The sequence below is a fragment of the Genypterus blacodes genome, unplaced genomic scaffold (genome assembly GCF_046128005.1).
Source record: "Genypterus blacodes isolate CSIRO-AG114 ecotype Tasmania unplaced genomic scaffold, CSIRO-AGI_Gbla_v1 ptg000053l_1, whole genome shotgun sequence".
Lineage (NCBI taxonomy): Eukaryota > Metazoa > Chordata > Actinopteri > Ophidiiformes > Ophidiidae > Genypterus > Genypterus blacodes.
The window spans coordinates 5,290,575-5,313,244 of NW_027466865.1; the positions used below are offsets into that span (position 1 = coordinate 5,290,575).

Sequence of the window (22,670 nt, forward strand, 5' to 3'; positions counted from 1 at the left end):
ATAAACATTTTGAACTCTATGGTAACTTTGAGGTCATAGTTTTTGTGTTGTGTCCTTGACAAATGTGTGCTGCTTGGTAGAAGGCAAGGTGTGTGAATAAATTAACTGTTTACCTTCTCAGACACACCTGCCAGAGCTGTTTGGGCACACAGCACACGTCAGTGACGCAGGAAAACAGACAGGAGCACGAAGAGGTCATAGGCGCAGAAAACCCCCATGATGCAGTGCAGGGATGCAGGGAGTGCAAACGGCCAAACACTGGAGACTTGTGGAACACCTTGATCCTGAATGACTCACACGGAGCTCATTTTCTCACTATTGCACTTTGCACATTTGTCCGAGGTAAAAAACATATAAGTACCTAGTAAAGTTTTAATCAATGTTGTTAACTTAAAGCCAATTTAATTCAAAGGTCTACACAGACAATGAAACATGTCAGCTTCTTTTATCGTCACAAATGTACGCACATAATACACACACACACACACACACACACTGCGAGCCTTGCTGTTGGACAGAGGCACTTGCTGAACTGCAAAATGTTAAATAAACTAGTAGAGGAATTCACACAGAGTCAACACAGAGTAGAAGTGTTCTGTGTGTCTGGTGTGTGTGTGTGTGTGTGTGTGTGTATGTGTGTGTGTGTGTGTGGAATGGGGGCACAACAGAGCAGCGTCTGTCATAGAGGTCTACACACACACACACACACACACACACACACACACACACACATATACATACACACACACCTCTCTGTATACAATCTACCTGCCTGAGGAATGCACAGAATCCAGCTGCTATGGCAACAAATACCTGCAGTAAATCTCTCAGTTTCATACTCATACTTCATCCCTCTCTCTCTCTCTCTCTCTCTCTCTCTCTCTCACACACACACACACACACACACTCACACTCTCTCTCTCTCTCACACACACACTCACACACACACTCACACTCACACACACACACACACACACACACACACACACACTCACACACACACACACACACACACACACACACACACACACACACACACACACAGTCCCAAAAGACCGTCATTTTGTTTAATATCATAATAATTAGTAACTTAGTATTTGCTGGGACCAAATACGAAAATAAGATACATTCTAAATTATAACACAGAAAAACTAAATGAACAGAAACATTTAATAAACGTAATAGACGACTAAGGTATGGTATGAACTTGAATAAATGCTGAAATATAAAAGTTTCACCCAAGCTTATGTGTAAACTGTATTGTAACACTAGTCTCCACTCAAACTGCTCTGTTAGCATGACTTTTGTATTTCTACCCGAAAAATGGTATAAATATGCCTGTCTTTACAACCTTGTATGTCATCCCTGTGAATTAACATTTTGCTATTTGAGTCACCAAGAAACCCATAACCACCACTGTTACAAAGACATGATACGTTTTACACAGCATCCATAACTTAAGGATTCATGTTAGGATAGGAAGTTCAGCAAATTCTGCAAATATAGGTTTTGGAGACTAGATTCAGCTATTTTCCAATTGAGAGGAAAATTTTGCAGTTCATTTTAATGCTTGTAACGCTTTTCATCACTACCAGTTCTGATACTTACGTTTTATATCTGCTGTTGTAAGTTTATCATTTACTTTTGTGGTTTGTACTTTAAAACGTTGTCAATAAAGTTTTTTTTACACTCATCTCCACTTCCGTTTTCTAGCAACTTCCGTCTTGCACGTGTGTTTACGAAAATGTGGCTGACTTAGCGGATACATTGAAATAACACAAAAATATAAACAATATTTTGCTATTTGAAGATGGGGAAGTTAAATGTTGTGGTGCTGAGGTATTTATCCCGGGATGACTTCCGCGTCCTCACGGCGGTAAGTAGCTAATTTAGCTTTTTCCAGCTGGTTTAGTCCGTGTTGAGCTAACTGCTAGCTTGTGTTAGGTTATAAGAGTACTTATTAAACAGGCCACTCGTAGACCCATGCTATATTGCATAATGCTTTATGGAAACTCAGCCCTTATTTTTCTTAAGTCAGGTTGACACTGAGTTATAGCGCTTTCTTTTTTAGTACTTGTACGCATTTTACTCTTTAAAGCCTTTTGTTTATCAATGCTGTCACATTTGAAACATGCTTTTATGTAACCTTGACACAAGTGTTGTATCCAGTGTCACTCATGTTCAAGCATTCCTTTATTTATACTCTGTCAGATCATCAGCTCATCAGTTTTTACCGAATAACTGTTATGCAGCCTTATTGTAACTAAGCCACAGGTCATCTTGAATTCCAACACTCCCATAATCGCAGTCTGTGTCTTCCTATGCATTTCTCCCCTCACAGGTTGAGATGGGCATGAAGAACCATGAGATCGTTCCAGTGAGTCTCCTGTCCTCCATCGCAAGCCTTAAACATGGTGGCTGCAACAAGATCCTGAGAGAGCTAGTCAAACACAAACTTGTGGCTTATGAGCGCAGCAAGGGTAAGAAAACGTACAGCAATACTTCACATGTCCTTACAGCAATGGCAGAGCTAAGGTATATTTCTAATGTGCTGGTATACACTTATTTCAGCGGTGCAGGGATACAGGCTGAACAATGGAGGATATGACTATTTGGCCCTGAAGACCCTGTGTTCCAGAGAAGTGCTGATTTCAGTAGGCAACCAGATGGGTGTGGGCAAAGAGTCAGGTAAGAACAAAAAAACATATACTTACTGAAATGACTGTAATCAATGGCATGATACTTGGCCAAAGTTAAAAACCCTCATGTACACAACTTTTCTTTTCTTTCTTTTTGTTTTTGTCTCCTCTAGACATATACATTGTGGCCAGTCCAGAAGGGGATCAGTACGCTCTGAAGCTTCACAGGCTGGGCCGTACCTCCTTCAGGAATCTGAAGAACAAGAGGGATTACCACAAACACAGGAAGAACATGTCCTGGCTGTACCTCTCTCGCCTCTCTGCCATGAAGGAGTTTGCCTACATGAAGGTGACGCATCAAATCAGGGACTGTAGCTGATGTCTTTGTCTGTGTTGGAGCGCATTTAGACCATCAATTACAACTCACTCATTAAAACATGCAGATTCCTCATCAGCATGGGTACACAGGCTTCTGTGTCGAGAAGAGATGTTGTTGCTGCCAAGCTGTACATCTCTGCATCAGAAGAGGATGAATAAGTGTTTGGATTAGTCCTCCGCCTTCACACTTTGTATTTTATCATAGCCGAGTTGTGCCTGGTATTGTTTTGTTGTATTGTTGTTGTTCGTCTGAATGCAGCTTCATCTGAAATGCACAGAGAATGTATATGGTGCTGGTTGAGTCGGAGGTAATTCAGTTTGGTTCAGTGACTCTCTTATGTCGTCTCATCACTTCTCAGGCTTTGTATGACAGAGGATTTCCCGTTCCCAAGCCGGTGGACTATAACAGACACGCTGTCGTGATGGAGCTCATTAACGGTTTTCCTCTGTATGTACCTATGCCATCCCATCCATTCTTGTTGCAGTTTATCACTCTGTATTTGTAATTTCTCTTGCAAGTGTTTTGTGCAGAGGGATTTGATGTGGTTATAATGTGTGTATGTCATCTCTCCCGTTCAGGTGTCAGGTGCGTGAGCTGCAGGATCCACCAGCGCTTTACAGTGAGCTCATGGAGCTCATAGTCAAACTGGCCAATCACGGGCTGATTCACGGAGACTTTAATGAATTCAACCTTATGCTGGATGACCAGGACCATGTAACTATGATCGACTTCCCCCAAATGGTGTCCACATCACACCTCAATGCTGAATGGTCAGTACCTCCTCTATAAACCTGCAAATAAATGAACACAAAATGAACAAAGATGTATCTGTTTTTGACTTTTCTATTCTTAATTTTTAGGTATTTTGACCGAGATGTCAAATGTATCAGAGATTTCTTTGCAAGGCGGTTCAGCTATGAGAGCGAGCTCTACCCGACCTTCAAAGACGTCAGGTAACAGTTTGAAAAACATTTAAAAGATGAAGAAATATCCCAAATGAATTGAATCCCTGAATTTGGATAGTGATTGTAATATTGACAAGTCAAGCTAGATTTTGATAAATTTAAGGAATGCATTCTTTTTTTAGAGCATATATTATGATGTCTTACATTGACATCTGCTGCTGCAGCATCTTAGCAAAACAACCGGAAATGGCTTGTATGAAATGTTGTCTTGTGATTCACTGGACTGAAGCTGGCCCCATCACGCTTGAGTCAATGCCACGCACATCTAGTTAATACCTTTATGTCAAAAAATAAATGATGGCCTAAAAAGCTGAGTGCATGAGGATTCTTCAAGTTGCAATCTACATTTACACTTGTGGCCGAAAACTTTAAGAAGCCCTGTATGTAAGGAAAAATAATTTTCAACACTGCTGTGGTTTTACCATGCTACAAATACAAAATCTATTCATTATTTGTAAATAGTTTTGCATTTCTACATTTCCTAATATGTAAAGGATAAATGAGTCCTTGCATGTTTTATTGTTAACTTACCATTTTTGTCTTAAACCCCCAGGCGATCCTGCACATTAGATGTTGAAGTCTCAGCCAGCGGGTTTACCAAGGACCTGGAGAGAGATGCTGCCTTACTACACCCAGATGGGCCTGAAGAAGAGGAGGATGAAGAAGAGGATTACGATCATGCACCAGATGACGATTTAGAAAGAGAAGAGGAAGAGGACACTGTGGACATAGAGGAATACAAGCAAGCAATGTTGGAACTGGAGGGTCTGAAAGTCACCAACACACAGTCCAATGCAGAGGATGAGAAGGAAGAGAGTGAAAAGGGAGATGTACAGGAAGAGAGTGAAAAGGGAGATGTACAGAAAGAGACCGAAGTGGCACCTGTGACAAGAAGTGATGAAGAGGGAGAGGAGTTGGAGGAAGAGTTCAAGGAAGCAGAAGACATGTGTCCAGAGCTGACAGACATTTCTGGCTCCAACAGGGAATTTAAACCCTTCAGGTAAAGAAACATGAGGATCCTGTTGGATTTAAGGTTATCACAACCAAATAAAGTGGTGTCATCAGTACCTGTTCATTTTGTACTGTTTAGATACCGAATATAACTCCTTTTTGGTTGAATTTAATCTGACAAACCACTTTTTTTCCCATTTTTCCTCCTGCAGAGATTCAGACAGCCTTCTACACATAGCAGCGCACAGGAGGACGAGGACAGACAGCGAGGGGACAATGGGCAGCACAGGAAGCTGCTCTACCATACCGCCAGTTAGTACATGTTACACACCGAGCTCACTGTACATGCGATACATTTATTATTCTACGATCATTCTAGTGTGACACAAGGGTTACATACTAATACTGGGGTGTCAAACTCATTTTAGTTTGGGGCCGCATTCAGCCCAATTTAAACTCAAGTGGGCCGAAGCGGTAAAATCATAGCATAATAACCTATAATTGGATGTAAATGCACAACTCCAAGTTTTCCCTTTTTTTCTGGTGCAAAGAGATAAAAGTTCATATTGCAGATGTTTACTTTTATTAAACTATCTTTTTACAAAACATGTCATGAACAACCTGAAATGTAAAGCCTAACCCAACAAATATTGGTCCGAAAATTCACATTTTTGGAAATTGAAGTGTTTATTGCACCTTTTAACAAAATCAAAATATTGAAAATTATTTTCATAAATGATTTTTCTTTTGTATCATATGGGATTCTTCAGGCATTTATGGAAATTTTTCTCTTTATGAAACAAAAACAAATATCTATTATTATTTGGAACATTTTGAACATATAAAATGATTTTGTTACTTTTTTTTTTAAACAAGAGCACTTTTACAAGCTCTCCATTTTGCAATATTTGCACTATTGTGCTACTTTTCATTTCCCACAGTATACATGTGAGAAATGATTGCTTGTGCAGTGCTTGCATCTCTTTAGGGTGTCCCATGTTGGGGAATGACCAATACCATCCTTTTTCACAAAATGGATTTCTCTATCTTGCAGGTGTTCAACCGGTTTGTTTTACTGTACACTGTACACTAAGACCTGCAGTAGCACTTATGCTACACACATTTTCAACATGATCTTTCTATGAAACCAGCTACAAAATATAAACTGATTATAACTTGCTTCAATGCAGTTAATATCAGTCACAATATACAAGTTATTCTTACCGTAACTTATTTAATATTAGCAAAGATGTCCCTGCCAAAAACTGTCGGAGCTGCTCCGTGACGATAGCCTTTTTAGGATTTGTCTTTTAGGTCATTTTTACTGCCTGCAGTGCCCAGAAAATCCACAAGATGGCAGAAGACACCAACACATTGCATGCAAAAGGTTTTTCAGGGAAAGTGCTCGAGGTCTCAGAAACTCCGGTATCAGTGATGATACACTTGGCGTTATATGGTAAAACAAGTCCAATTTCAACAATAAACAATAATAGCAATACAGTATATATAAAACAACTTGTCAAGATCTAGAAATGATTTTAAATGTACATACATTTCCACATCTGTGTAGAAATGTGAACTGAACTGACTCACTATCTGTTGATAACTCCAAAAAAGAGGAACATAGAGAGTTGAATTCTGCCTGGACAGTTACAATTTGCTTTCACTGGCAACAATACAGGAGAGAAATAATAATTAAGAATAATGTGCTTCCTATACGGAGAGAAATTAGAGAAATTATCACAAATAAGAGAAGAAATAGGCAAAATGTTCAAAGGCATTTCCAGAACAAACACGAAGCATTTACTAAAAAGTACCAAGCTGGAAATGAACGTAAAAGAGCGATTTGGATCCTGCTGTGGAAAGCTGGGGAAAGCAAATCGATTAAGCAGATCAATTTGAGAAGAACGTAAGGCACAAAAAGCCGTTCACAAGTGGAGATTACATGAAAGAATCAATTACTAAAATATCAGAGAATCTGTCCTCGGAAAAACACCTTTGTTAAACGCTGATGTGGAAACGCTGCATTCATGTGGCATAAATGTTTATTTTGCTCCCGCATAAAATGATGTGGCGGGCTGGATTTGGCCCGTGGGCCTTGAGTTTGACACCTGTGAACTAATAGAATGAAATGTGCTGTGGAAATATGATAAGATAAGATGAGCACATTTCACATGCCCAGAAGCAGTCTTATTGACAGTAATGGTCAGTATTTGTTGTCCAAAGGCAGAGTGTCATGCTCGTCTCGAAATAATCAGTCTGCAAATAGGGATCCTCTCACAAGGATGCCAGACTTGTGACCAGTGCGTACATATGTGCTTAACTGCTCTGTTTGTGTTACTGCTGCAGGATGTAGTTCGTCAGAAAGTGAAGAAGCAGCTCACCCAGCAGCAGAAAGCGGCTCAGAGGAGACGTCTGCAAAAAGGGGAGGCCAACTTGGTGACCAAAGCCAGGAGGGAGAACCAAAGCAACATCAAGTCCAGTGTAGAGGGTTCACTCTTCTGGGGATAAATGGAACTGCAGGGATGGAGAGAATCATGGTCAGAAGCCATGAAGAAGCCCAGAAGAGGAAGAAGTTTGTTCCAACATTTCCTCCACTCTTTTGAATAATGTCACACCAGGCAAAACCGGTTTGTGTGTTTCTGAAGTTGGCCCACTTTTTTCAAAATTCACATTCAGTACAGGTCAAGAGAGAAGAAGCTCCTAATTCAATGTAATGGAATGTAAATAATCAACATAATTATTGACAATAAAAACATCTAAACATTCCCTCTGATCTATTTTACTCCATTGAAAGGAATGTGACAGCATTTTGGTGATAATAAACTCTGAGAAGGTGTTGATCAAAACATTTCTACCAAACAAACTACTGGCTACTGATGTTCATTCTAGCTGTAGCATAATAGTGACTGACTGATGCAGGCATGGACATTTAACATTCAAATAGAAGTTTGTGGAAAACCTTCATTCATCCTAAACTCCAGTTCAGAGGTCCTGAACTGGAGCTGACAGCTTGAATAGACGGCTGCATCCGGCCTCTTGAGCAGCCAATCAAATCAATAGACGCTGACAGAAACGTGGGAACATGCCTGCTCCGGGACGCACCAGCGATCGCCATGAAAAGGTGCAGGAAATGGGCGCACACACCTATTCACTCCTTCACATACAAAGCCCAGGCGCACAACAACACGCAAAGGACCAGTGAGGAGAGGCGCGATGAACTCAGAGAGAGAGACCACTTCTTTCTTGGTGTTTAGTTCATCAATGTGCTAGAGGCTTTCAGGGAGTAGATGAATTCAGTCCTGAACAATGGCTATTCATATTGGAGAGGCTGAATGGAGCACAGACCCCCAGGCTCAGTGGGTTGAGATTAGAGTGTGAAGTCAAAACATAAGCTGCCATTCCACCCCCAACCATCCTCTCGGACACTTCATATTAGGCAGGGTTGTCTGTGGATGCTGATGGTATTTTATTAATCCAAAAGATGCTTCATCTGGTTAGGAGATTGATACTTTCTCGTTCTTCAAGATGGTTTCAATGGGCTGCTCCGAGGTCCAACTTGGCAACTTTGTGCTGGTCTGTAACTGTGTTGTGTCCAGGGATTAGCCAGCTGCACAGGCCGAGGGGAGGGGCCCGACATTCCAGCTCTGGACCTCGGTGATGTAAGTTGGGAGAGTGAGAGGCCCTCTGAGCTAATTGGCAGTGAGGGTGACAAAGGTGGTTCGCCTGAGAGGAGAGGAGAAACCCTGGTGAGATGTTCGCACAGGAGAGGAGGAGGAGGAGGGAGTGTGGGAGGTGGAGAAAGTGAAGGGGCGTTCAGACCTAGAGCTAGTTCTTTACTTGATTCCCCCACTCCTCTGCTTGTTTTTGACGGGGGAGGCTGCCCATTTGTAGGGACGTGTATGGACTGCGACCATATCCACTTTGATTGAGCATGTGCGAGGTGAAGGTGGACAAGTGCAAGAGAAACGTTGGTGTAAACATCAGATGACTATGAGTGGAATGAAGGTTTGGGAAAGCATCATGCCTAATCTGTCACAGATTGAGACTGACACCTGCCCCAAAGACTGTGAGTAACTGAAGAACAATAACAACTTGTTTGCCGAGGCTTGTATCATATTGTGATACGGATCTTTGGAGACAAAGGCATGCTGATCTCATGTTAGATAAAGATGTCTGGCTCTTAGAAACAATTAGCACAAACTGCCCTTTGATATTGGCTGAACTGGAAGAGCAGCATCGGAGCCAGGGACACCAGCAGACTTAAGTAATTTATAAGGCTCTGTAATTGGCTGCAAACGAGAGACTTTTGGGACTGTGATGGAGAAGAGGTCACTAAACAAACTGGTATCCATCATGGAGATCCTTCCTGCTTCCTGCTTCCTGCTTCCTATCTATCTATCTATCTATCTATCTATCTATCTATCTATCTATCTATCTATCTATCTATCTATCTATCTATCTTTTCCCCGTTACCATCCGTGTTAAAGGTTTATGATTCATCCTTCTGTGCAGTGACCGTGGTGGCAATGCTCCATCACTTTTGGGAGCAGAAGCATGTGAGCCAGTCGGACAAGTCAGTTGAAATCGAGAGCATCCTGCTGTACGAGTCTGCTCCTTCCCCCAGTGCCCCGTACGTTTGTTATGTCACGCTGCCAGGAGGAAGCTGCTTTGGAAACTTTAAGGTATAATTCATCAAGTTATACTCCTTTGCTGCTGGTCTACACACAAACGTGACTGGAAATAGTGAAAGGCTATGTGCAACATTTGTACTCATCTTTTAGCTGCAGCATCACAAAATTTAGCTGCTATATACCACATTTTAATTTGATTGCATCACTTTTTGCTGTGCCAGCTTTCACTTGTGTGAGTTATGAAAGGTGCAAATGAGGATTTGAAGGCCCTTCAATCGTAATAATCAGACTCACACACCCTTTTAAAGAATGCCATGTATTAATCTTGTTAAGCTTAAAGGTCATGGTGTTTCTCAATGGGTTCATTGTGACCCCCAGCTCAGAACAGGCTTGCGATTGGCCCCGATTCAAGCTTGCGTTTGATTTCTGATCCCATGAGCTCTGTAAAGTCCCTGTGTGGAATGATCAGCCCTTGACTGGAATGTGCCAGCAGAAACTGTTTTTGAACAAACTCCTTTTTCCTTTGTTTGCTACTCTACTTCCTTGTTTGTCCATCTCCTTGTATTCAGGTGTGCGATACTCAGGCTGAGGCCCGCAGGGATGCAGCTCGCGTGGCTCTCATGAACTCACTCATGAATGAATTGCCCTGTCGACGCATCAGCTCTCAGTTTATAGCTCAGAGCCTGCAGCAGGCAGCCACAGACAGCGCTGTACGTGTGAACCTGCATTAACACACAACATGACCTGGTTTAATTGACTTAGAAAGTGTAGAAATGAAAGAGCTGAAGCACGTTATATTTGAATGATTGTAAAAGGTGTTTGTCTCTTTGCAGGTTTCTATAGAGGATGCACGTGACTCCAGCACCAGTATAGGAACCTACAGTCTGTTGCTCCACTCTTACACAGGACGGACCATGCTGGAATTTCAGGTACAACATACATACTTTTATAGATATAAATTTAGCTGAACATATACAAACAATGGAGCACTCTCAATTGTTAGGATTATACACAGTGTGTGTATAATCAATCAACAATTGAGTGTGCTCCATTGTCACACACTCTGTAGTCACTCATATATTCCTCCTCCATCTCACGCTCAGACCTCTGGCAGGGAGTCGTGGTATGAAACACCTAATATTTCTAACTCTGAGTACGGTTATTAGCAGGGAGGGAATAGCTTTGTTATCCTTCCTCCTGAATCACAGCTTACAGAGATGGACACATATACACACATACCCATACAGTACGCAAATATACAATTGAGACACAGAGTACGTGTACTCAAACACACTTAAATGTAAATGTGTATGTCTGCGCACAAACCAGGGGGGAAGCAGTCACTTCTTATGCATGCTCAACGTGGAAACTTTATAGAGAAAAATATAACAGTCAAAAATAGAATAAACAGGCCAGAGGTTAAAATGAGGATTTCAACATCATATCATTTATCTGTCGCATTTCCCACCTGTGTGTCAATAGTTCAACTTAGGTTCATGTGTAGACTCTGCGGTCTGTCTGACATTAATGTTACCACCTGCTGACACATGGCAGCTGCTCAGCCAGACCTTGTTTTATAAAGCAGGGAAATCTTACCTGGTCCATGAAGATTTATAACATCTCTTCAAACCAATCATCCACAGTGACGCTGTGGTTTAAAGGCATATCCCTTTAATGCATTACCTTTGTCAGATGTACTTATACGATGCTGGATGTTTGGCTTCATGATCCAAATTACACCCATCCCCCCTACTCTCCCTGTTTGTAGGAAATGATGACTGTGTTCCAGTTGTTACACTGGAATGGGACACTGAAGGCTCTGAGGGAAAAGCGGTGCTCTCGACAGGTACAGTTCTTCCATAAATGTCTTAATATCACATGTTATCTCATGTCCCTACACTTGCGCTGTTACCCTGCTTACTGCAAACTTTGGTAGAGAATTGTATTATTATCTCTGCTGCTGCATGTGGATGATATGGCTATTTTCTTGTCTACCTTTTAGAGTGTGATAAGCTATTACTCTCAAAGAGGTCTCGATGAGTACATGCGGAGCAGCATGGCTTTGGATTGGCTGGGGCGCGAGCAGAGCTCCCCGGGGCTACTAGGGGAGGAACTGCAGGTGGCACAGAGAGAGCTGGTATTGGCCCGACGTCGAGGCACAGAATTACGTTTCTACAAAGAGAAAACCGAGATCATCAGCTTGGCTCTGAGCCAAACATACATAAAAAACGCACCTGACACATGGCAACAGGTACACTGTCCAACTTTCAAGCAGGAGCAATTTCCTTTACAGAGGCTTTACAGCCAGGATGAACTCGATCCAATAAGCACACCCTGCAGTCGTTCACCAACCCTCAATAAAAACACAAGACAAAAAGTCTCCCTGACCCCCGGCCCAGAGCACAGCCGCGTGCCTCTGCCCGAATAGATTGAAACAGAAAGAAAGACAACTACTGCTGCCAGAGATTTGATGTTGTAATAGTGGGAGAACATTGTGATGGGACACGAAGACACTGGATCTACATTTCTCTGATTGCATCAAAGAGGAGCTGGACAGATGTTTAATATTTGTCCACAAGTACAATATATTCCCTGGTCAGGTCTGGTGCAGCCATTTTTAAAGGATGATCGCTTTGATAGATTATGTTCAAACCAAATAATCCACTTTTTTGAAAAGGGAAATTGTTTAATCATTGTGATATACAGATGTGAATAAATGTTTTTCTGTGACCCACCAACTGCCTGTGCACTCATTTAGGCACTCCATAAATAAAGGAGGCCCATGTTCTTCTTTTAAGGCTTCGGACAGTTATTGGGATAATGCAAAATGGTCCACTTAAAATATACAAGGCACTGAAATAGATAAAAATACACTCGCGTAATAAAAGCTTGAAGTTTATTTAAATGAAGCATTCATTTCAGAGAAAATTTGCTTGAATGATGTCAAAGGAAAGAACTGCTAATACCAGAAAAACACTAAGTCTGTAGGTAATAGTTTACCTAACTGTTAAACAACAAAAATCAAATAAAAGGTACCCCCGACTACCTACTCCACATACCCAGGCAAGACATACAAAGGGTGTCATCAGTTCCTTTCTGTAAATCTGGCTTGACAAATAACAGAACCCCGCAATCAGACTGCGCTTCGGCCAGCAATCTGCCGGTCTGTCTCGCGGGCCGGGTCAGGCCAACCCTGCCTTAGCCTAAGCCTAAGCCTTTGAATGACATGTGCAATCACAGCTTCACTTTCAACAGCTTCAGGCTGCGCAGAACTCTGTTGACCTCTTGGACCAGTTTTGGGGCAAATCGCAGCAGTCCTTCATCCCGAATCAGATCACTCTGCTTCAGCCTGTCATTCTTCTTTCTGCGGATGTGATAGAGTTTTCCTTCCTCTGGGCCAATCTGTAGGACAGTGAAATAGTTTTGTTTTGTAGACAGCACACATAGGGGTAATCACATAACCTAAAAAATAAATGTCCAAATCTCCACGCTCATTTACTCTGCTCATTGCACAGAAATGTGTGGGACTGGGAGCGATAATTGAAATCGAAACAGGGACGAAACAGGGTGAAGAGGTAAGATGGAACAGTGACAGAATTCCAAGTGGTAGTCATCATTTGCATGTATTTGCATGCATTTGCACTCTAACACAAAAACAATGTTTGTTATATCTGTAAGTCACCGATAAAAAAATAATAAATTGGTACTTTCTACCTCTACAGTTCTGGCCCCTTTCCTCGCCTCATGAACCGAGTGTACGCTCATTTGCAGCACGGTTCGTGGGTTGACTATCAGCTTCCCAGTGTGGAAATGGACCTCTGGAATCGGCTCGCGTACGAGGTGAAGCAGCATGTTGACGCCTTGGATATGAGACCACTCAGGCAGGTCGTAACTGAACAGAGGCAGATCATCATTTATAACCGATCACCATGTGTATTTTCATCTACATTCTGATTCCATTTCCTGTTTACAATCATTTGAGATTATTCAGTGTTGGCTAAGAGATGAGTTTCCCAGGTGCTTTCTGTTTTTTACAGTAAATGTTTGTTTACCATTTTTGCGCTTCTTCCACCATGAATGACTGAGTCATTTTATCAGGTTGATTGGATGGATTTTGATGTGGTTTTGCAGCTTTTTACCTGCTTCTCTCCTCTTTTGTCTCTATTGGGAAGACATTGTTCTCGAAGTAGAAGTTGTTGTTGTCACCATACTTTTCCTCAAGAGCAGATAGCATCTCTGGCCACGTGACATTATCTGTCAAATGCAATAGAAGGTGTCTTGGTCAACTAGCTAAAGGGAGTGTGTGCACTTCACGCTTGAAAAAACAATTGAGATTAGATCTGATCATTCATAACTAGGTGTGAATGATTAGGGAGGCAGTGGCTCAGTGGGTAGAGCTTCCGCTTGGGAACCGGAGGGTGACCGGTTTGAGTCCCTGCTGAGATGCCGCTGAGCAAGGCACTGAACCCTCAATTGCTCCCCACTCTGTAATGGGTGGTAATGTAATGTAAGTCACTTTGGATAAAAGCGTCTGATCGTAATGTAATAATGTAATGTAATGTGTGGACCGAGTGGATCATTGCCATTATGATCCTCCAGAATGCACCTTCTCCTCAGTACAGAACTAAAGCTGCTTTAAAAAATTCTCTCACACACAGATGTACCTGTGGGCAAGATGACTTCATCGGGGTCGTGCAGAAACAGGTACTTTGTTTGGAACATGTATCTGTGGATACAGTCATTGTTAGAAGGGATCTGCCCGTAGTAGTGCAAGTCACCTCCAGACTCGACCCAATACCAGTTGGAAGACACTTTGATGTAGTTTTCGATTGGCCAGGGTAGCACCTTCAGTATACCAACCTGGATGTGGGACCAGAGGCAGAGAGATCAGATAATGAATGTGACAAACAAACAAATTATTCTTCCCCATGAGTGCATCAGACAAGTCAAGTTTTGAGCTGATATTTTTTTAAGTTACTGAAAGAGATTTGTTGAATCTATCATTTCCTCCACTGCATTCATTCACTCATTCACAAGCATGACCATGGACTAGTGTTGACATGATTGTTACGACAACGACAACATGAATGCATGGTGTCGGTATGAGCTGTGTGTACTTTACAGTTCCGATTTGATTAGCTGCATTCACATGTGAACTCGTCAAACATCATGGGGCAGACTCTTATTGACTTCAATACAAATTCAAAATAAAACATCAGTATTAACACCTGTCTTCAAAAGCTCAATTAGTTTTGTAGAACTCTTTTGCTTTATAAATATTGCTCAGTTTGATGTGCCTTTACCTGGTTGCTATAGTAGTGCAGCACCCTCTCCATAGTGGGGGAGCAGCTGATCTTGTAGAGGATGACCTGCTGAGCCCCCAAGAGGCGATAGAGCTCCATTGCCTGATAACCAGATATCAGGCAGTTAATCCCCTTTTCCCCATGAACACACTGATAAATGAGGTTTCAAAGCACTAAGACTACAAAGACCTGTGGCTTTGTAGTCTCTTGTAGCTATAGTATCATATACACAGTTCCTGAGTCAGTCAATGAAAGTCAATGAACCTTTGGGAGTTCTTGGATTTATTGCATTATTAATTAAATTATTATTAAAGGTTGACTAGCCTGGACAAACTGCAGCACATTGTCATAGTGATTGAATATGACAGACATGCAGACAGTGTAGTGCAGTGGGAAATATGGACGCCTGTCGATCCTGTTTATGATTGGCACCACAGATATGTTGTTTAGGTTTATGTCTGCAGCCGCCAGCCCTGCATACCTGGTGAGACATGATGTTTTTTATTAGTGAATTTGTTCCATTAACTTATTTTTGAACAGACATTCTGTCACATGTAGTGGAATGCTGCTCAAAGTAACAGTATGGAATGGATGGAATCACTGACTAAATGTTAACGACCAGATTATGAGACATAATTCTTTAAAGTTACATACTGTAGTTTGAACAGTTCAATATCACAGTACCTGGGTTCACATCCCCCTGGCACTTGACACGTGAACTCCCCGGTGCCTGCAGGGAAACCAAAGTTGGTACCGTGATCATGTCGTTTCGCTGGTATGACAATGATCTGCTTATCACGGCAGTACAGGATGCAGTGGTGGAGCGTTTCCTCCTCTCGCCACACGATGGCGAGAATAAGGACATTGGGTTTGGCTGTCCAGTCCTGGCTGAAGGCACTGACGATGATGGTTTTTGAGCCATTTATGGTGGTGAGAGGTGAGAAGTTGATATTCAGAGGCCGCGAGCTTGGGGTCTCCTCAGTGCTGTGCGTCACCTGGAAGAACAGGTCACAAGCAATATGATTCCAAAAGAAAGATCATCACCGGAAAAAAAGCAGCATGACTGCATACAAATGTTGGTAACATTTTAGAAACAGAAGGTCACATAGGATGAGCAATACAAGAGTGTCAATATTTAACCATATCCATAAAGGTTTCCATACATATTTTGTTTGCTGTAAATGTTGACTTTGTACATAAAATAAACAGTTAAAGCCTTTGCTGAGGAGTATTTTCAGAACAGTCTAGTAATGATAATATAAAATCCTACTTCTGCTTACCCAGCCAACCAGACTGTCTTGTAATATGAAAACAGTCATGTAACCCACAAAGAAGAGCAGGAGCAGGAGCAGAGCAGTGTAGGCTTTATGCATTTGCAGTTGTGTTTTTAAAGCCCTCATGATGGTAAACCCGCAACTTGTTGGAACCAGATGGATGCAAATTCACAAGGCTTCAGGTCTTCACACCTCAAAACAAATGCAAAAAAGAAAAGGAGTATTGATAACATGTTTTTCATGAACCCTTCAGTTAACGTCCGCCCATGTATCCGTCTTGTGTTTTATCCCATTGTATTTTCTGTGTGTCCAAAATCGTGTTCATGCTGCTTTGTTTGCATTGCCCAGCCTGTTTTATGGTGCCAGCTTGATCAGTTGATAAAACAGTCACACAAGCTTCAAACATCTCAAATGGATTCAGCTTTTTCGAATTTCATACATTTTGACAAAGTGCCATTTAAATGTTTCACATATTATCAAATATCCATCTTTTGGAGACCTAAAATAGTCCCACATACTCTCAACTTCAAACTTCAAACTTCAAACCAAAATGCTGGTTCTGTTTCAATTTACTTGTACCTCATATTGCTTATTTTGCCTAAGGATCCAAGTTCTCCTTTCTCTCTCTCCCATAGACCTCTCTGCCTCTCTTCGAAAAAAATAAACAACAACAATAATAATTATAATTATTCAACCTTCTTTCCTTTTCTCTATCTCTCTCTCTTTTCCCCCCTCTTTCTGTATAAAAATCTACAGAATGTCCCATAACTGTATGCGCACTGTCATGTCAAATGCTTGCTTCAATAAAAATATACAACAAAAAATGCATCTCATCGAGTCGTTAATACCTTCCATCGTTTTTGAGAAACTGCGAATTACACATCAAACATTTTTCAGAAGGACGATGCATTCAAAGTCGTCAGAGTTTTCCATCTTCCTTTGTATTGTTACGCTTAGGTCTTAATTTCTTTTACGACGCCTCTTGAACGCTTTTCGCCGCTTTTCAGATAGAATCTTTATGCGTTATGCAATCACCCCAGTTTCTCCAGAAACTGTACCTTTCAGATAATCTAATGAAACTCACCTGGAGCGTGTCTTATCTGGAGGGACTTAATTTCATCTGTTCTTGGCGGCGAATTCTGATTTTAGACAATCCGGGAAAAACAATTTATTGTTTTAAGATTAAATCCGATCTGATATTACATAGATGACGTTTTCTTAGTCGATTGTGCGTCAGTATAACCGGACAGCACGTTGAGGTGCTGCATTTGGGAACGCCTTAAAAGTACAATGACCGTACTTTGACAGGGTTTGCCATATTTGAGTTTCTGTTGCATTGGCTTCCAATAAAATCGATGTTTGAGATCAATGGATCAATGGTGTTTCTGTTTGCATGACAGTTCATGCATTTAGTGTATGTACTGTATTGTGTGAATGTTAGGTTACAGCTGTGCTCATAATTCAAGAGATATAATATCAATCTTTTTTCATTTTACAGATAATTCAAGGAACGAGGACAACGAAATAAGCTTGACGATTGCTTGTTGCTCGTTTGCACAAATTCCTTCGTCATTTATAGTTATACTTGATCTAAAATGTCGGTAATACATTGTTAATGTTGTAATACATCATTTAGACTTAGCTTTTTTTATTTTTTAATATTCTGAGACAGTCTCTTGATATGTATATATAGACAATATATGATATTGATATTGATATATATATCAAGAAACTAATGTTTGTATGTATGTAAGTAAGTAAGTATGTATGTATGTATGTATGTATGTATGTATGTATGTATGTATGTATGTATGTAAGTAAGTAAGTAAGTATGTATGTATGTATGTATGTATGTATGTATGTATGTATGTATGTATGTATGTATGTATGTATATTTTCACATTTATATTTATATTATAAATTTCATTTGGAACTTCAAACCAAGTTCACAATATTTAGCATAAACTTTCAACCCTCGCTGCTTTTGAGAATGTGCACATTTAAAATGTAAAATAACCACCAGATATGTGGTGTTATTAAAGGTGTCACTCAGCCCCCTGAGACCACAGCACAGCCATCAAACACACTGGCTGAGGACCAGCAGACCACCTCATTACAGACTTTATCCACTTCTGTGTTTACTGACACCTTACAGTCAACATTCACTTTGTCAGCAGAGACGTCACAAGTTACACTGCTGAGCCTAAGCATGAAAAACAGTTATTGTCCCAGTCTTGTGTTTCAACCCAGAGTCAGTTTCCAAATGCTCCAAGTGCCCCTGCTCTTTATCCGTCTCTACCTACGCTGGAGGAGGGGCCCATGATGCAGCTCCATGAGGAGGCTGTCAGGAATTGTGGAAGGGGCCCTGCAGTGTTGGCGCTCGCTGAGCAGGAATCTTCTCCTCAGAGTCTGCAGCCTGTGGAGTCTGTAGCTGAACTCTCAAGGACCAAACTCTACCCAGAATTACCCAAGACGGATCCAGAGATTCAGGTAATCTCATGCACCATAAGAGAACTTTTGTTTTTCAGTACAGTTGTCTTGTCTTGTTTGCTTAAGAAATGATTGTATGGGGAATGTCAGAGGATACTGGAGGGACAAGAGGAAAGCCACATAGAAAGAAGGACAATAAGCATACTTTCAGATCCACTGGTCAGCCCCGGGTAGCTTATGTACTTCATTATCAAGGTCAAAAATATTCAGATTTGAAACCAGGGCCTCCTTTTTGTCAGGTTGAGCCACCGTGTCATCAAGGTTGTGGTGATGGTTGTTGTTATCGTATTTCATGATAAGATAGTGATTTCTCTTAACAGGTCAACTTAATACTTGCAGTCAGAAGATAAACAAAACAAAAACACATATTTGAATCAAAACTCTCAGTCACTGTCTTCTTTGTAACATAACAAAAGACCTCCTTCTCTCTGTGCACCTCAGAGCCTGTCTCTCTCTTACATACTCTTCACTTTTAGCTCCTTCTCTGGGACATTTGGCTCATATGTTTCAGCTGGGCGGAAACCTTTGTCCTGACTGCCCGGCTGCCTATTGGTTTTGTAGTCTTTTAATGGATGCCATGATGGTTTGTAATTCTTGCTGCAGCCACCGGGAGGGGATGTATCTCCCCTCTATGACATAACCTCTCATGACATCACAATAGTTTAGCAAATATTCATGATTCTTAACTTATACTTAACACTTTAAGTATGATTTCTTCCTTACAGGGTTTGTGTGCAGACCAGTCTAAAGTGTTTGGGTACCACCGCTTCCAGCAGGCAGAGTTTAGTCAGAGTGTGCTGGCTGAGCTCAGGAGACTGTTTGATGCTTGCGCAGAGCTGCTTCACCAAAAGGTGGCACTACATGCATACACTGCACTGCTGTCACGCCTCCAAGTGGAGTCATATTTGAATCAATTGTTAAAAGGTGAGCCATTTAAGATGCTGTGTACTCTCCTGTGGTGTGGACATATTATTTTCATATGACACATTTAACACACATCACAATGGAAGGAAGGATGGTTAAGTACATGCCAACACATCTGCCATCTCTTATTCACGGTCGTTATCAGATTGCTCTGGGAGTCAAACGCAGCCATGCTCTCTCCAACCCCTGAAAGAAGCCATCAGTGTTCTGTTCAGCTTCACGCGCAGAGTCCTGGATGATGCACAGTTCCAGACAGACATTTATCAATGGCTAGAAAGACTGGTAACATCTCGCATAGTTTACCACTGAAATCTTCCACTGGTACAGATATATTTTAGTTTGGTTTCCTCATTCTGGTTTGCTCTTTAGGTGGCAGTACTGCTGCATGTGGGAGGGTCTGGAGAACACCTGTACCTGCTGTGCCATCTGCTGTGCTGTCCTGCTGGGGTGGGCAAGTGGGCCGCACCCTTTTTACAGGTCAGATACAAGCTCAAGTGATGCATTAGTGCTAGAATTGTAGTACACAGTGAACAAGTTTTCTGTCTGTTTTTACCGTCAGATCAAGGTAATGGGGAACACTCATGGAGTGCAGCACTTCATGCACGCTCTGGCCATCCTAATGTCACCTTCTAGGTAAATAAATGAGCTTATACTTTTACTGCTACATTACTCTTTTATACTACAGACATGGTGTGTCATGAGAGTATGGTTTAAAACAGCCTCATGCCTATACTCTTTGACCTCTATGTCCTGGCTCAGACACCGTGCAGAGTTCCTGGGTCATATGAAGCCATGTGAGAGTCACAGCTCATCTGCCTCTGGTCCAGAGTCTTGACTAAGGGGGTGAGGAGGTAAGTGTGAGTATTGGGATAAGTTGTGGACAGTGACAATGTCATTTTCATGATGCCTACTAAGATTAGCCCAGTCACAAATTCAACTTATATTAGAATTGTGATGTACTGCACACACCTGGAGCAGTGGAGTTTCAGTAGCCACTCTGATTTCATGTCTTTCTCTAGTTTGATCTGTGCCAGTGGCTGAACGAAGGCCATCCTGTGTTTTCTGAGAGGACCCGTTTGCTGGAGCTGATCCATGGAGCTCTCTGCGTCTGTGGACGAGACCCAGATCCTGAACTTCTCATACCTTATCACCAAACACTGGACCTGGCTTTTACGAAACCATTTCCCTGACCACTACAGTGACTGCTTGCGTCTGCTTATGGCCAGTGAGTGTGTCTATTACCAGTTGAAGTCCTCAGTGGGCTTTTTAAAATTCCTTTTGCATTATTGTCTGCAATGGTGAAGGATCAGGCCTCGTTTCAGAAAGAGGCTACACCTTTCAAAGGCTTAGCATTAATGCTTTCAGGATTCCTTGGCATACCACAAGGTTTCAGGTTTGTGAATGTGTCTTGCTTTTCTGGTAGCTATTTCTTCCTTTTATGTTAGGGCTGAATGAAAAGTAATTTAAGCCCTACTGAATCTTGAGTGTGTTACACTGAAAAGCAGGGTGTCTTGTTTTATTGTCTTATGCAGAAGAGAGCAGAACCTGCTGCATGTCATCCTGTTCCTTCAGACATTTATCAGTATAAAAGTGCCCCTCATTTCATTCCTCAGACTCTAGAATATAAAAATGAAAGAAGCAGTTGAATAATAAGATCAAATCAATCAAAATAAGTGATTATTTTATGTAAGAAGAAAGAACCATCAATCATTAATCAAAGATCCCATCAATATCCAGACATTGGATTTAGATGTTTGATGTTCAGTTTCTTCATCAAAGATATTTTCAATATCACCAGGTTCCTCCGACCAGTTGCTGAGTCCAGAGTGCTGGAAGGTGACTCTGCGTGTGCTGGGCTGCTCACCTGCATGCTCCAGCACCAAGGGCAACAGTGAACAATCAATGAGTACCACTGATACTACCAGTCATCCTGTTGGACCCCCTGTCTCTCCCTACATACAGTAAAGTAGATTTTTGATCATGAATGCATACTGATAGTTGCTTAGAATGTGTAACAGTTCAAACCATTCTTTATGTTGTGAATTTCCCCGTTGTGGGATGAATAAAGGATTATCTTATCTTATCTTAACAGATGGATGAGACGGTGGAGTGGCTGAGTGATTAACTTCCTATGGAGTCGTGTCAGTAAGCTGGACCTACGCAGCAGCGGTCTCTCCTCTGCCTGAACATCGAACATTGGTGAGCTCGTGTCATTAAGGTACCACTTCTGGAGCAAGGGCTTCCTTCTTGCACGGCAGCCTCTCAACCCATGCAGATGTAAAACACGCTTGACTGTGGACACTGACACCTGTGTTCCAACAGCTTCTAATTCATCGCAGAACTGCTTTTTGGTGATTATTGGTTGACTCTAGACCATCCTGACAAATTTTCTCTCAGCAGTAGGTGATAGCTTGCATTTTCTTCCTAATCGTGGCAGTGACACAACTGTGCCATGCACTTTGTACTTGAAAATAATTTGCACAGTTGATATTGGGACCTGTGGCTGCATTGAAATGGCTCCAAGTGACTAGTGAAATACACCGATACTATCAAGCGGATTGGTCAAAGATTCAACCAAAAGCTTGCCAGAAACTTTTGACCACAGTTGTATGTGCTGAACTGCTCTGTTTGTGTTGCCGCTGCAGTAGGTAATTGGTCAGAAAGTAGCAGCAGAAAGTGGCTACGAGGTCGACGACGTCTGCAAAAAGGGGAGGCCAGCCTGGTGACCAAAGCCAGAAGGGAGAACCAAAGCAACATCACGTCCAGTGTAGAGAGTTCACATTTCTGGGGATAAATGGAACTGCAGGGATGGAGAGAATCATGGTCAACATGGTCAGAAGTGTTGCGAACACACCATGATGAATGGCAAAGCCCAGAAAAAGAAGAAGTTTGTTCCAACATTTCATCCACTGCTTTGAATAATGTCACACTAGGCAAAACTGCTGTGTGTGTGTTTCTGAAGTTGGCCCATTTTTTTTCAAAATTCACATACCGTACAGTTCAAGAGAGAAGAAGCTCCGAATTCAATGTAATGGAATGTAAATAATCAAAATAATTATTGACAATAAAACCATCTAAACATTCCCTCTGATCTCTTCCTGCTCTATCCTG

At 41.6% G+C, this 22,670-nt stretch overlaps 3 protein-coding genes and 1 long non-coding RNA gene across 5 annotated transcripts; 3 read left to right on the plus strand and 1 right to left on the minus strand.

Annotated features, from left to right (window-relative positions):
* Nucleotides 1–1,709: 1,709 nt before the first annotated feature.
* On the plus strand, nt 1,710–7,703 carry riok2 (RIO kinase 2 (yeast)). The gene is made up of 10 exons (XM_076151017.1): nt 1,710–1,876; nt 2,342–2,480; nt 2,572–2,688; nt 2,813–2,988; nt 3,377–3,465; nt 3,597–3,788; nt 3,879–3,971; nt 4,537–4,983; nt 5,147–5,246; nt 7,284–7,703. Exons 1-10 carry the CDS (start codon nt 1,811–1,813, stop codon nt 7,443–7,445), a joined length of 1,581 nt encoding a protein of 526 aa, XP_076007132.1. The 5' UTR covers nt 1,710–1,810; the 3' UTR covers nt 7,446–7,703.
* Nucleotides 7,704–8,800: 1,097 nt separating this feature from the next.
* LOC143001195 (protein limb expression 1-like) lies at nt 8,801–12,299 on the plus strand. Its single transcript, XM_076150656.1, has 6 exons — nt 8,801–9,003; nt 9,450–9,619; nt 10,138–10,278; nt 10,402–10,497; nt 11,337–11,414; nt 11,571–12,299. The coding sequence occupies exons 1-6, from the start codon at nt 8,922–8,924 to the stop codon at nt 11,994–11,996; spliced, it is 993 nt and encodes a 330-aa protein (XP_076006771.1). The 5' UTR covers nt 8,801–8,921; the 3' UTR covers nt 11,997–12,299.
* Nucleotides 12,300–12,425: 126 nt separating this feature from the next.
* Nucleotides 12,426–17,412, minus strand: LOC143001194 (uncharacterized). 2 transcript variants are annotated; one of them, XM_076150654.1, is made up of 10 exons: nt 17,230–17,412; nt 16,725–16,794; nt 16,152–16,337; nt 15,556–15,866; nt 15,196–15,352; nt 14,872–14,973; nt 14,233–14,428; nt 13,708–13,822; nt 13,283–13,460; nt 12,426–12,970 (listed from the first exon to the last, which is right to left on the minus strand). In XM_076150654.1, the coding sequence occupies exons 3-10, from the start codon at nt 16,269–16,271 to the stop codon at nt 12,803–12,805; spliced, it is 1,347 nt and encodes a 448-aa protein (XP_076006769.1). In that variant the 5' UTR covers nt 16,272–16,337; nt 16,725–16,794; nt 17,230–17,412; the 3' UTR covers nt 12,426–12,802. The 2 variants fall into 2 exon arrangements, with proteins under 2 accessions (XP_076006769.1, XP_076006770.1); XM_076150655.1 differs by lacking the exon at nt 16,725–16,794.
* A 1,999-nt stretch (nt 17,413–19,411) lies between these two features.
* LOC143001452 (uncharacterized) lies at nt 19,412–20,391 on the plus strand. Its single transcript, XR_012963701.1, has 5 exons — nt 19,412–19,559; nt 19,705–19,841; nt 19,929–20,036; nt 20,119–20,192; nt 20,319–20,391. It is a non-coding gene; the product is annotated as an uncharacterized LOC143001452 (long non-coding RNA).
* Nucleotides 20,392–22,670: the final 2,279 nt, after the last annotated feature.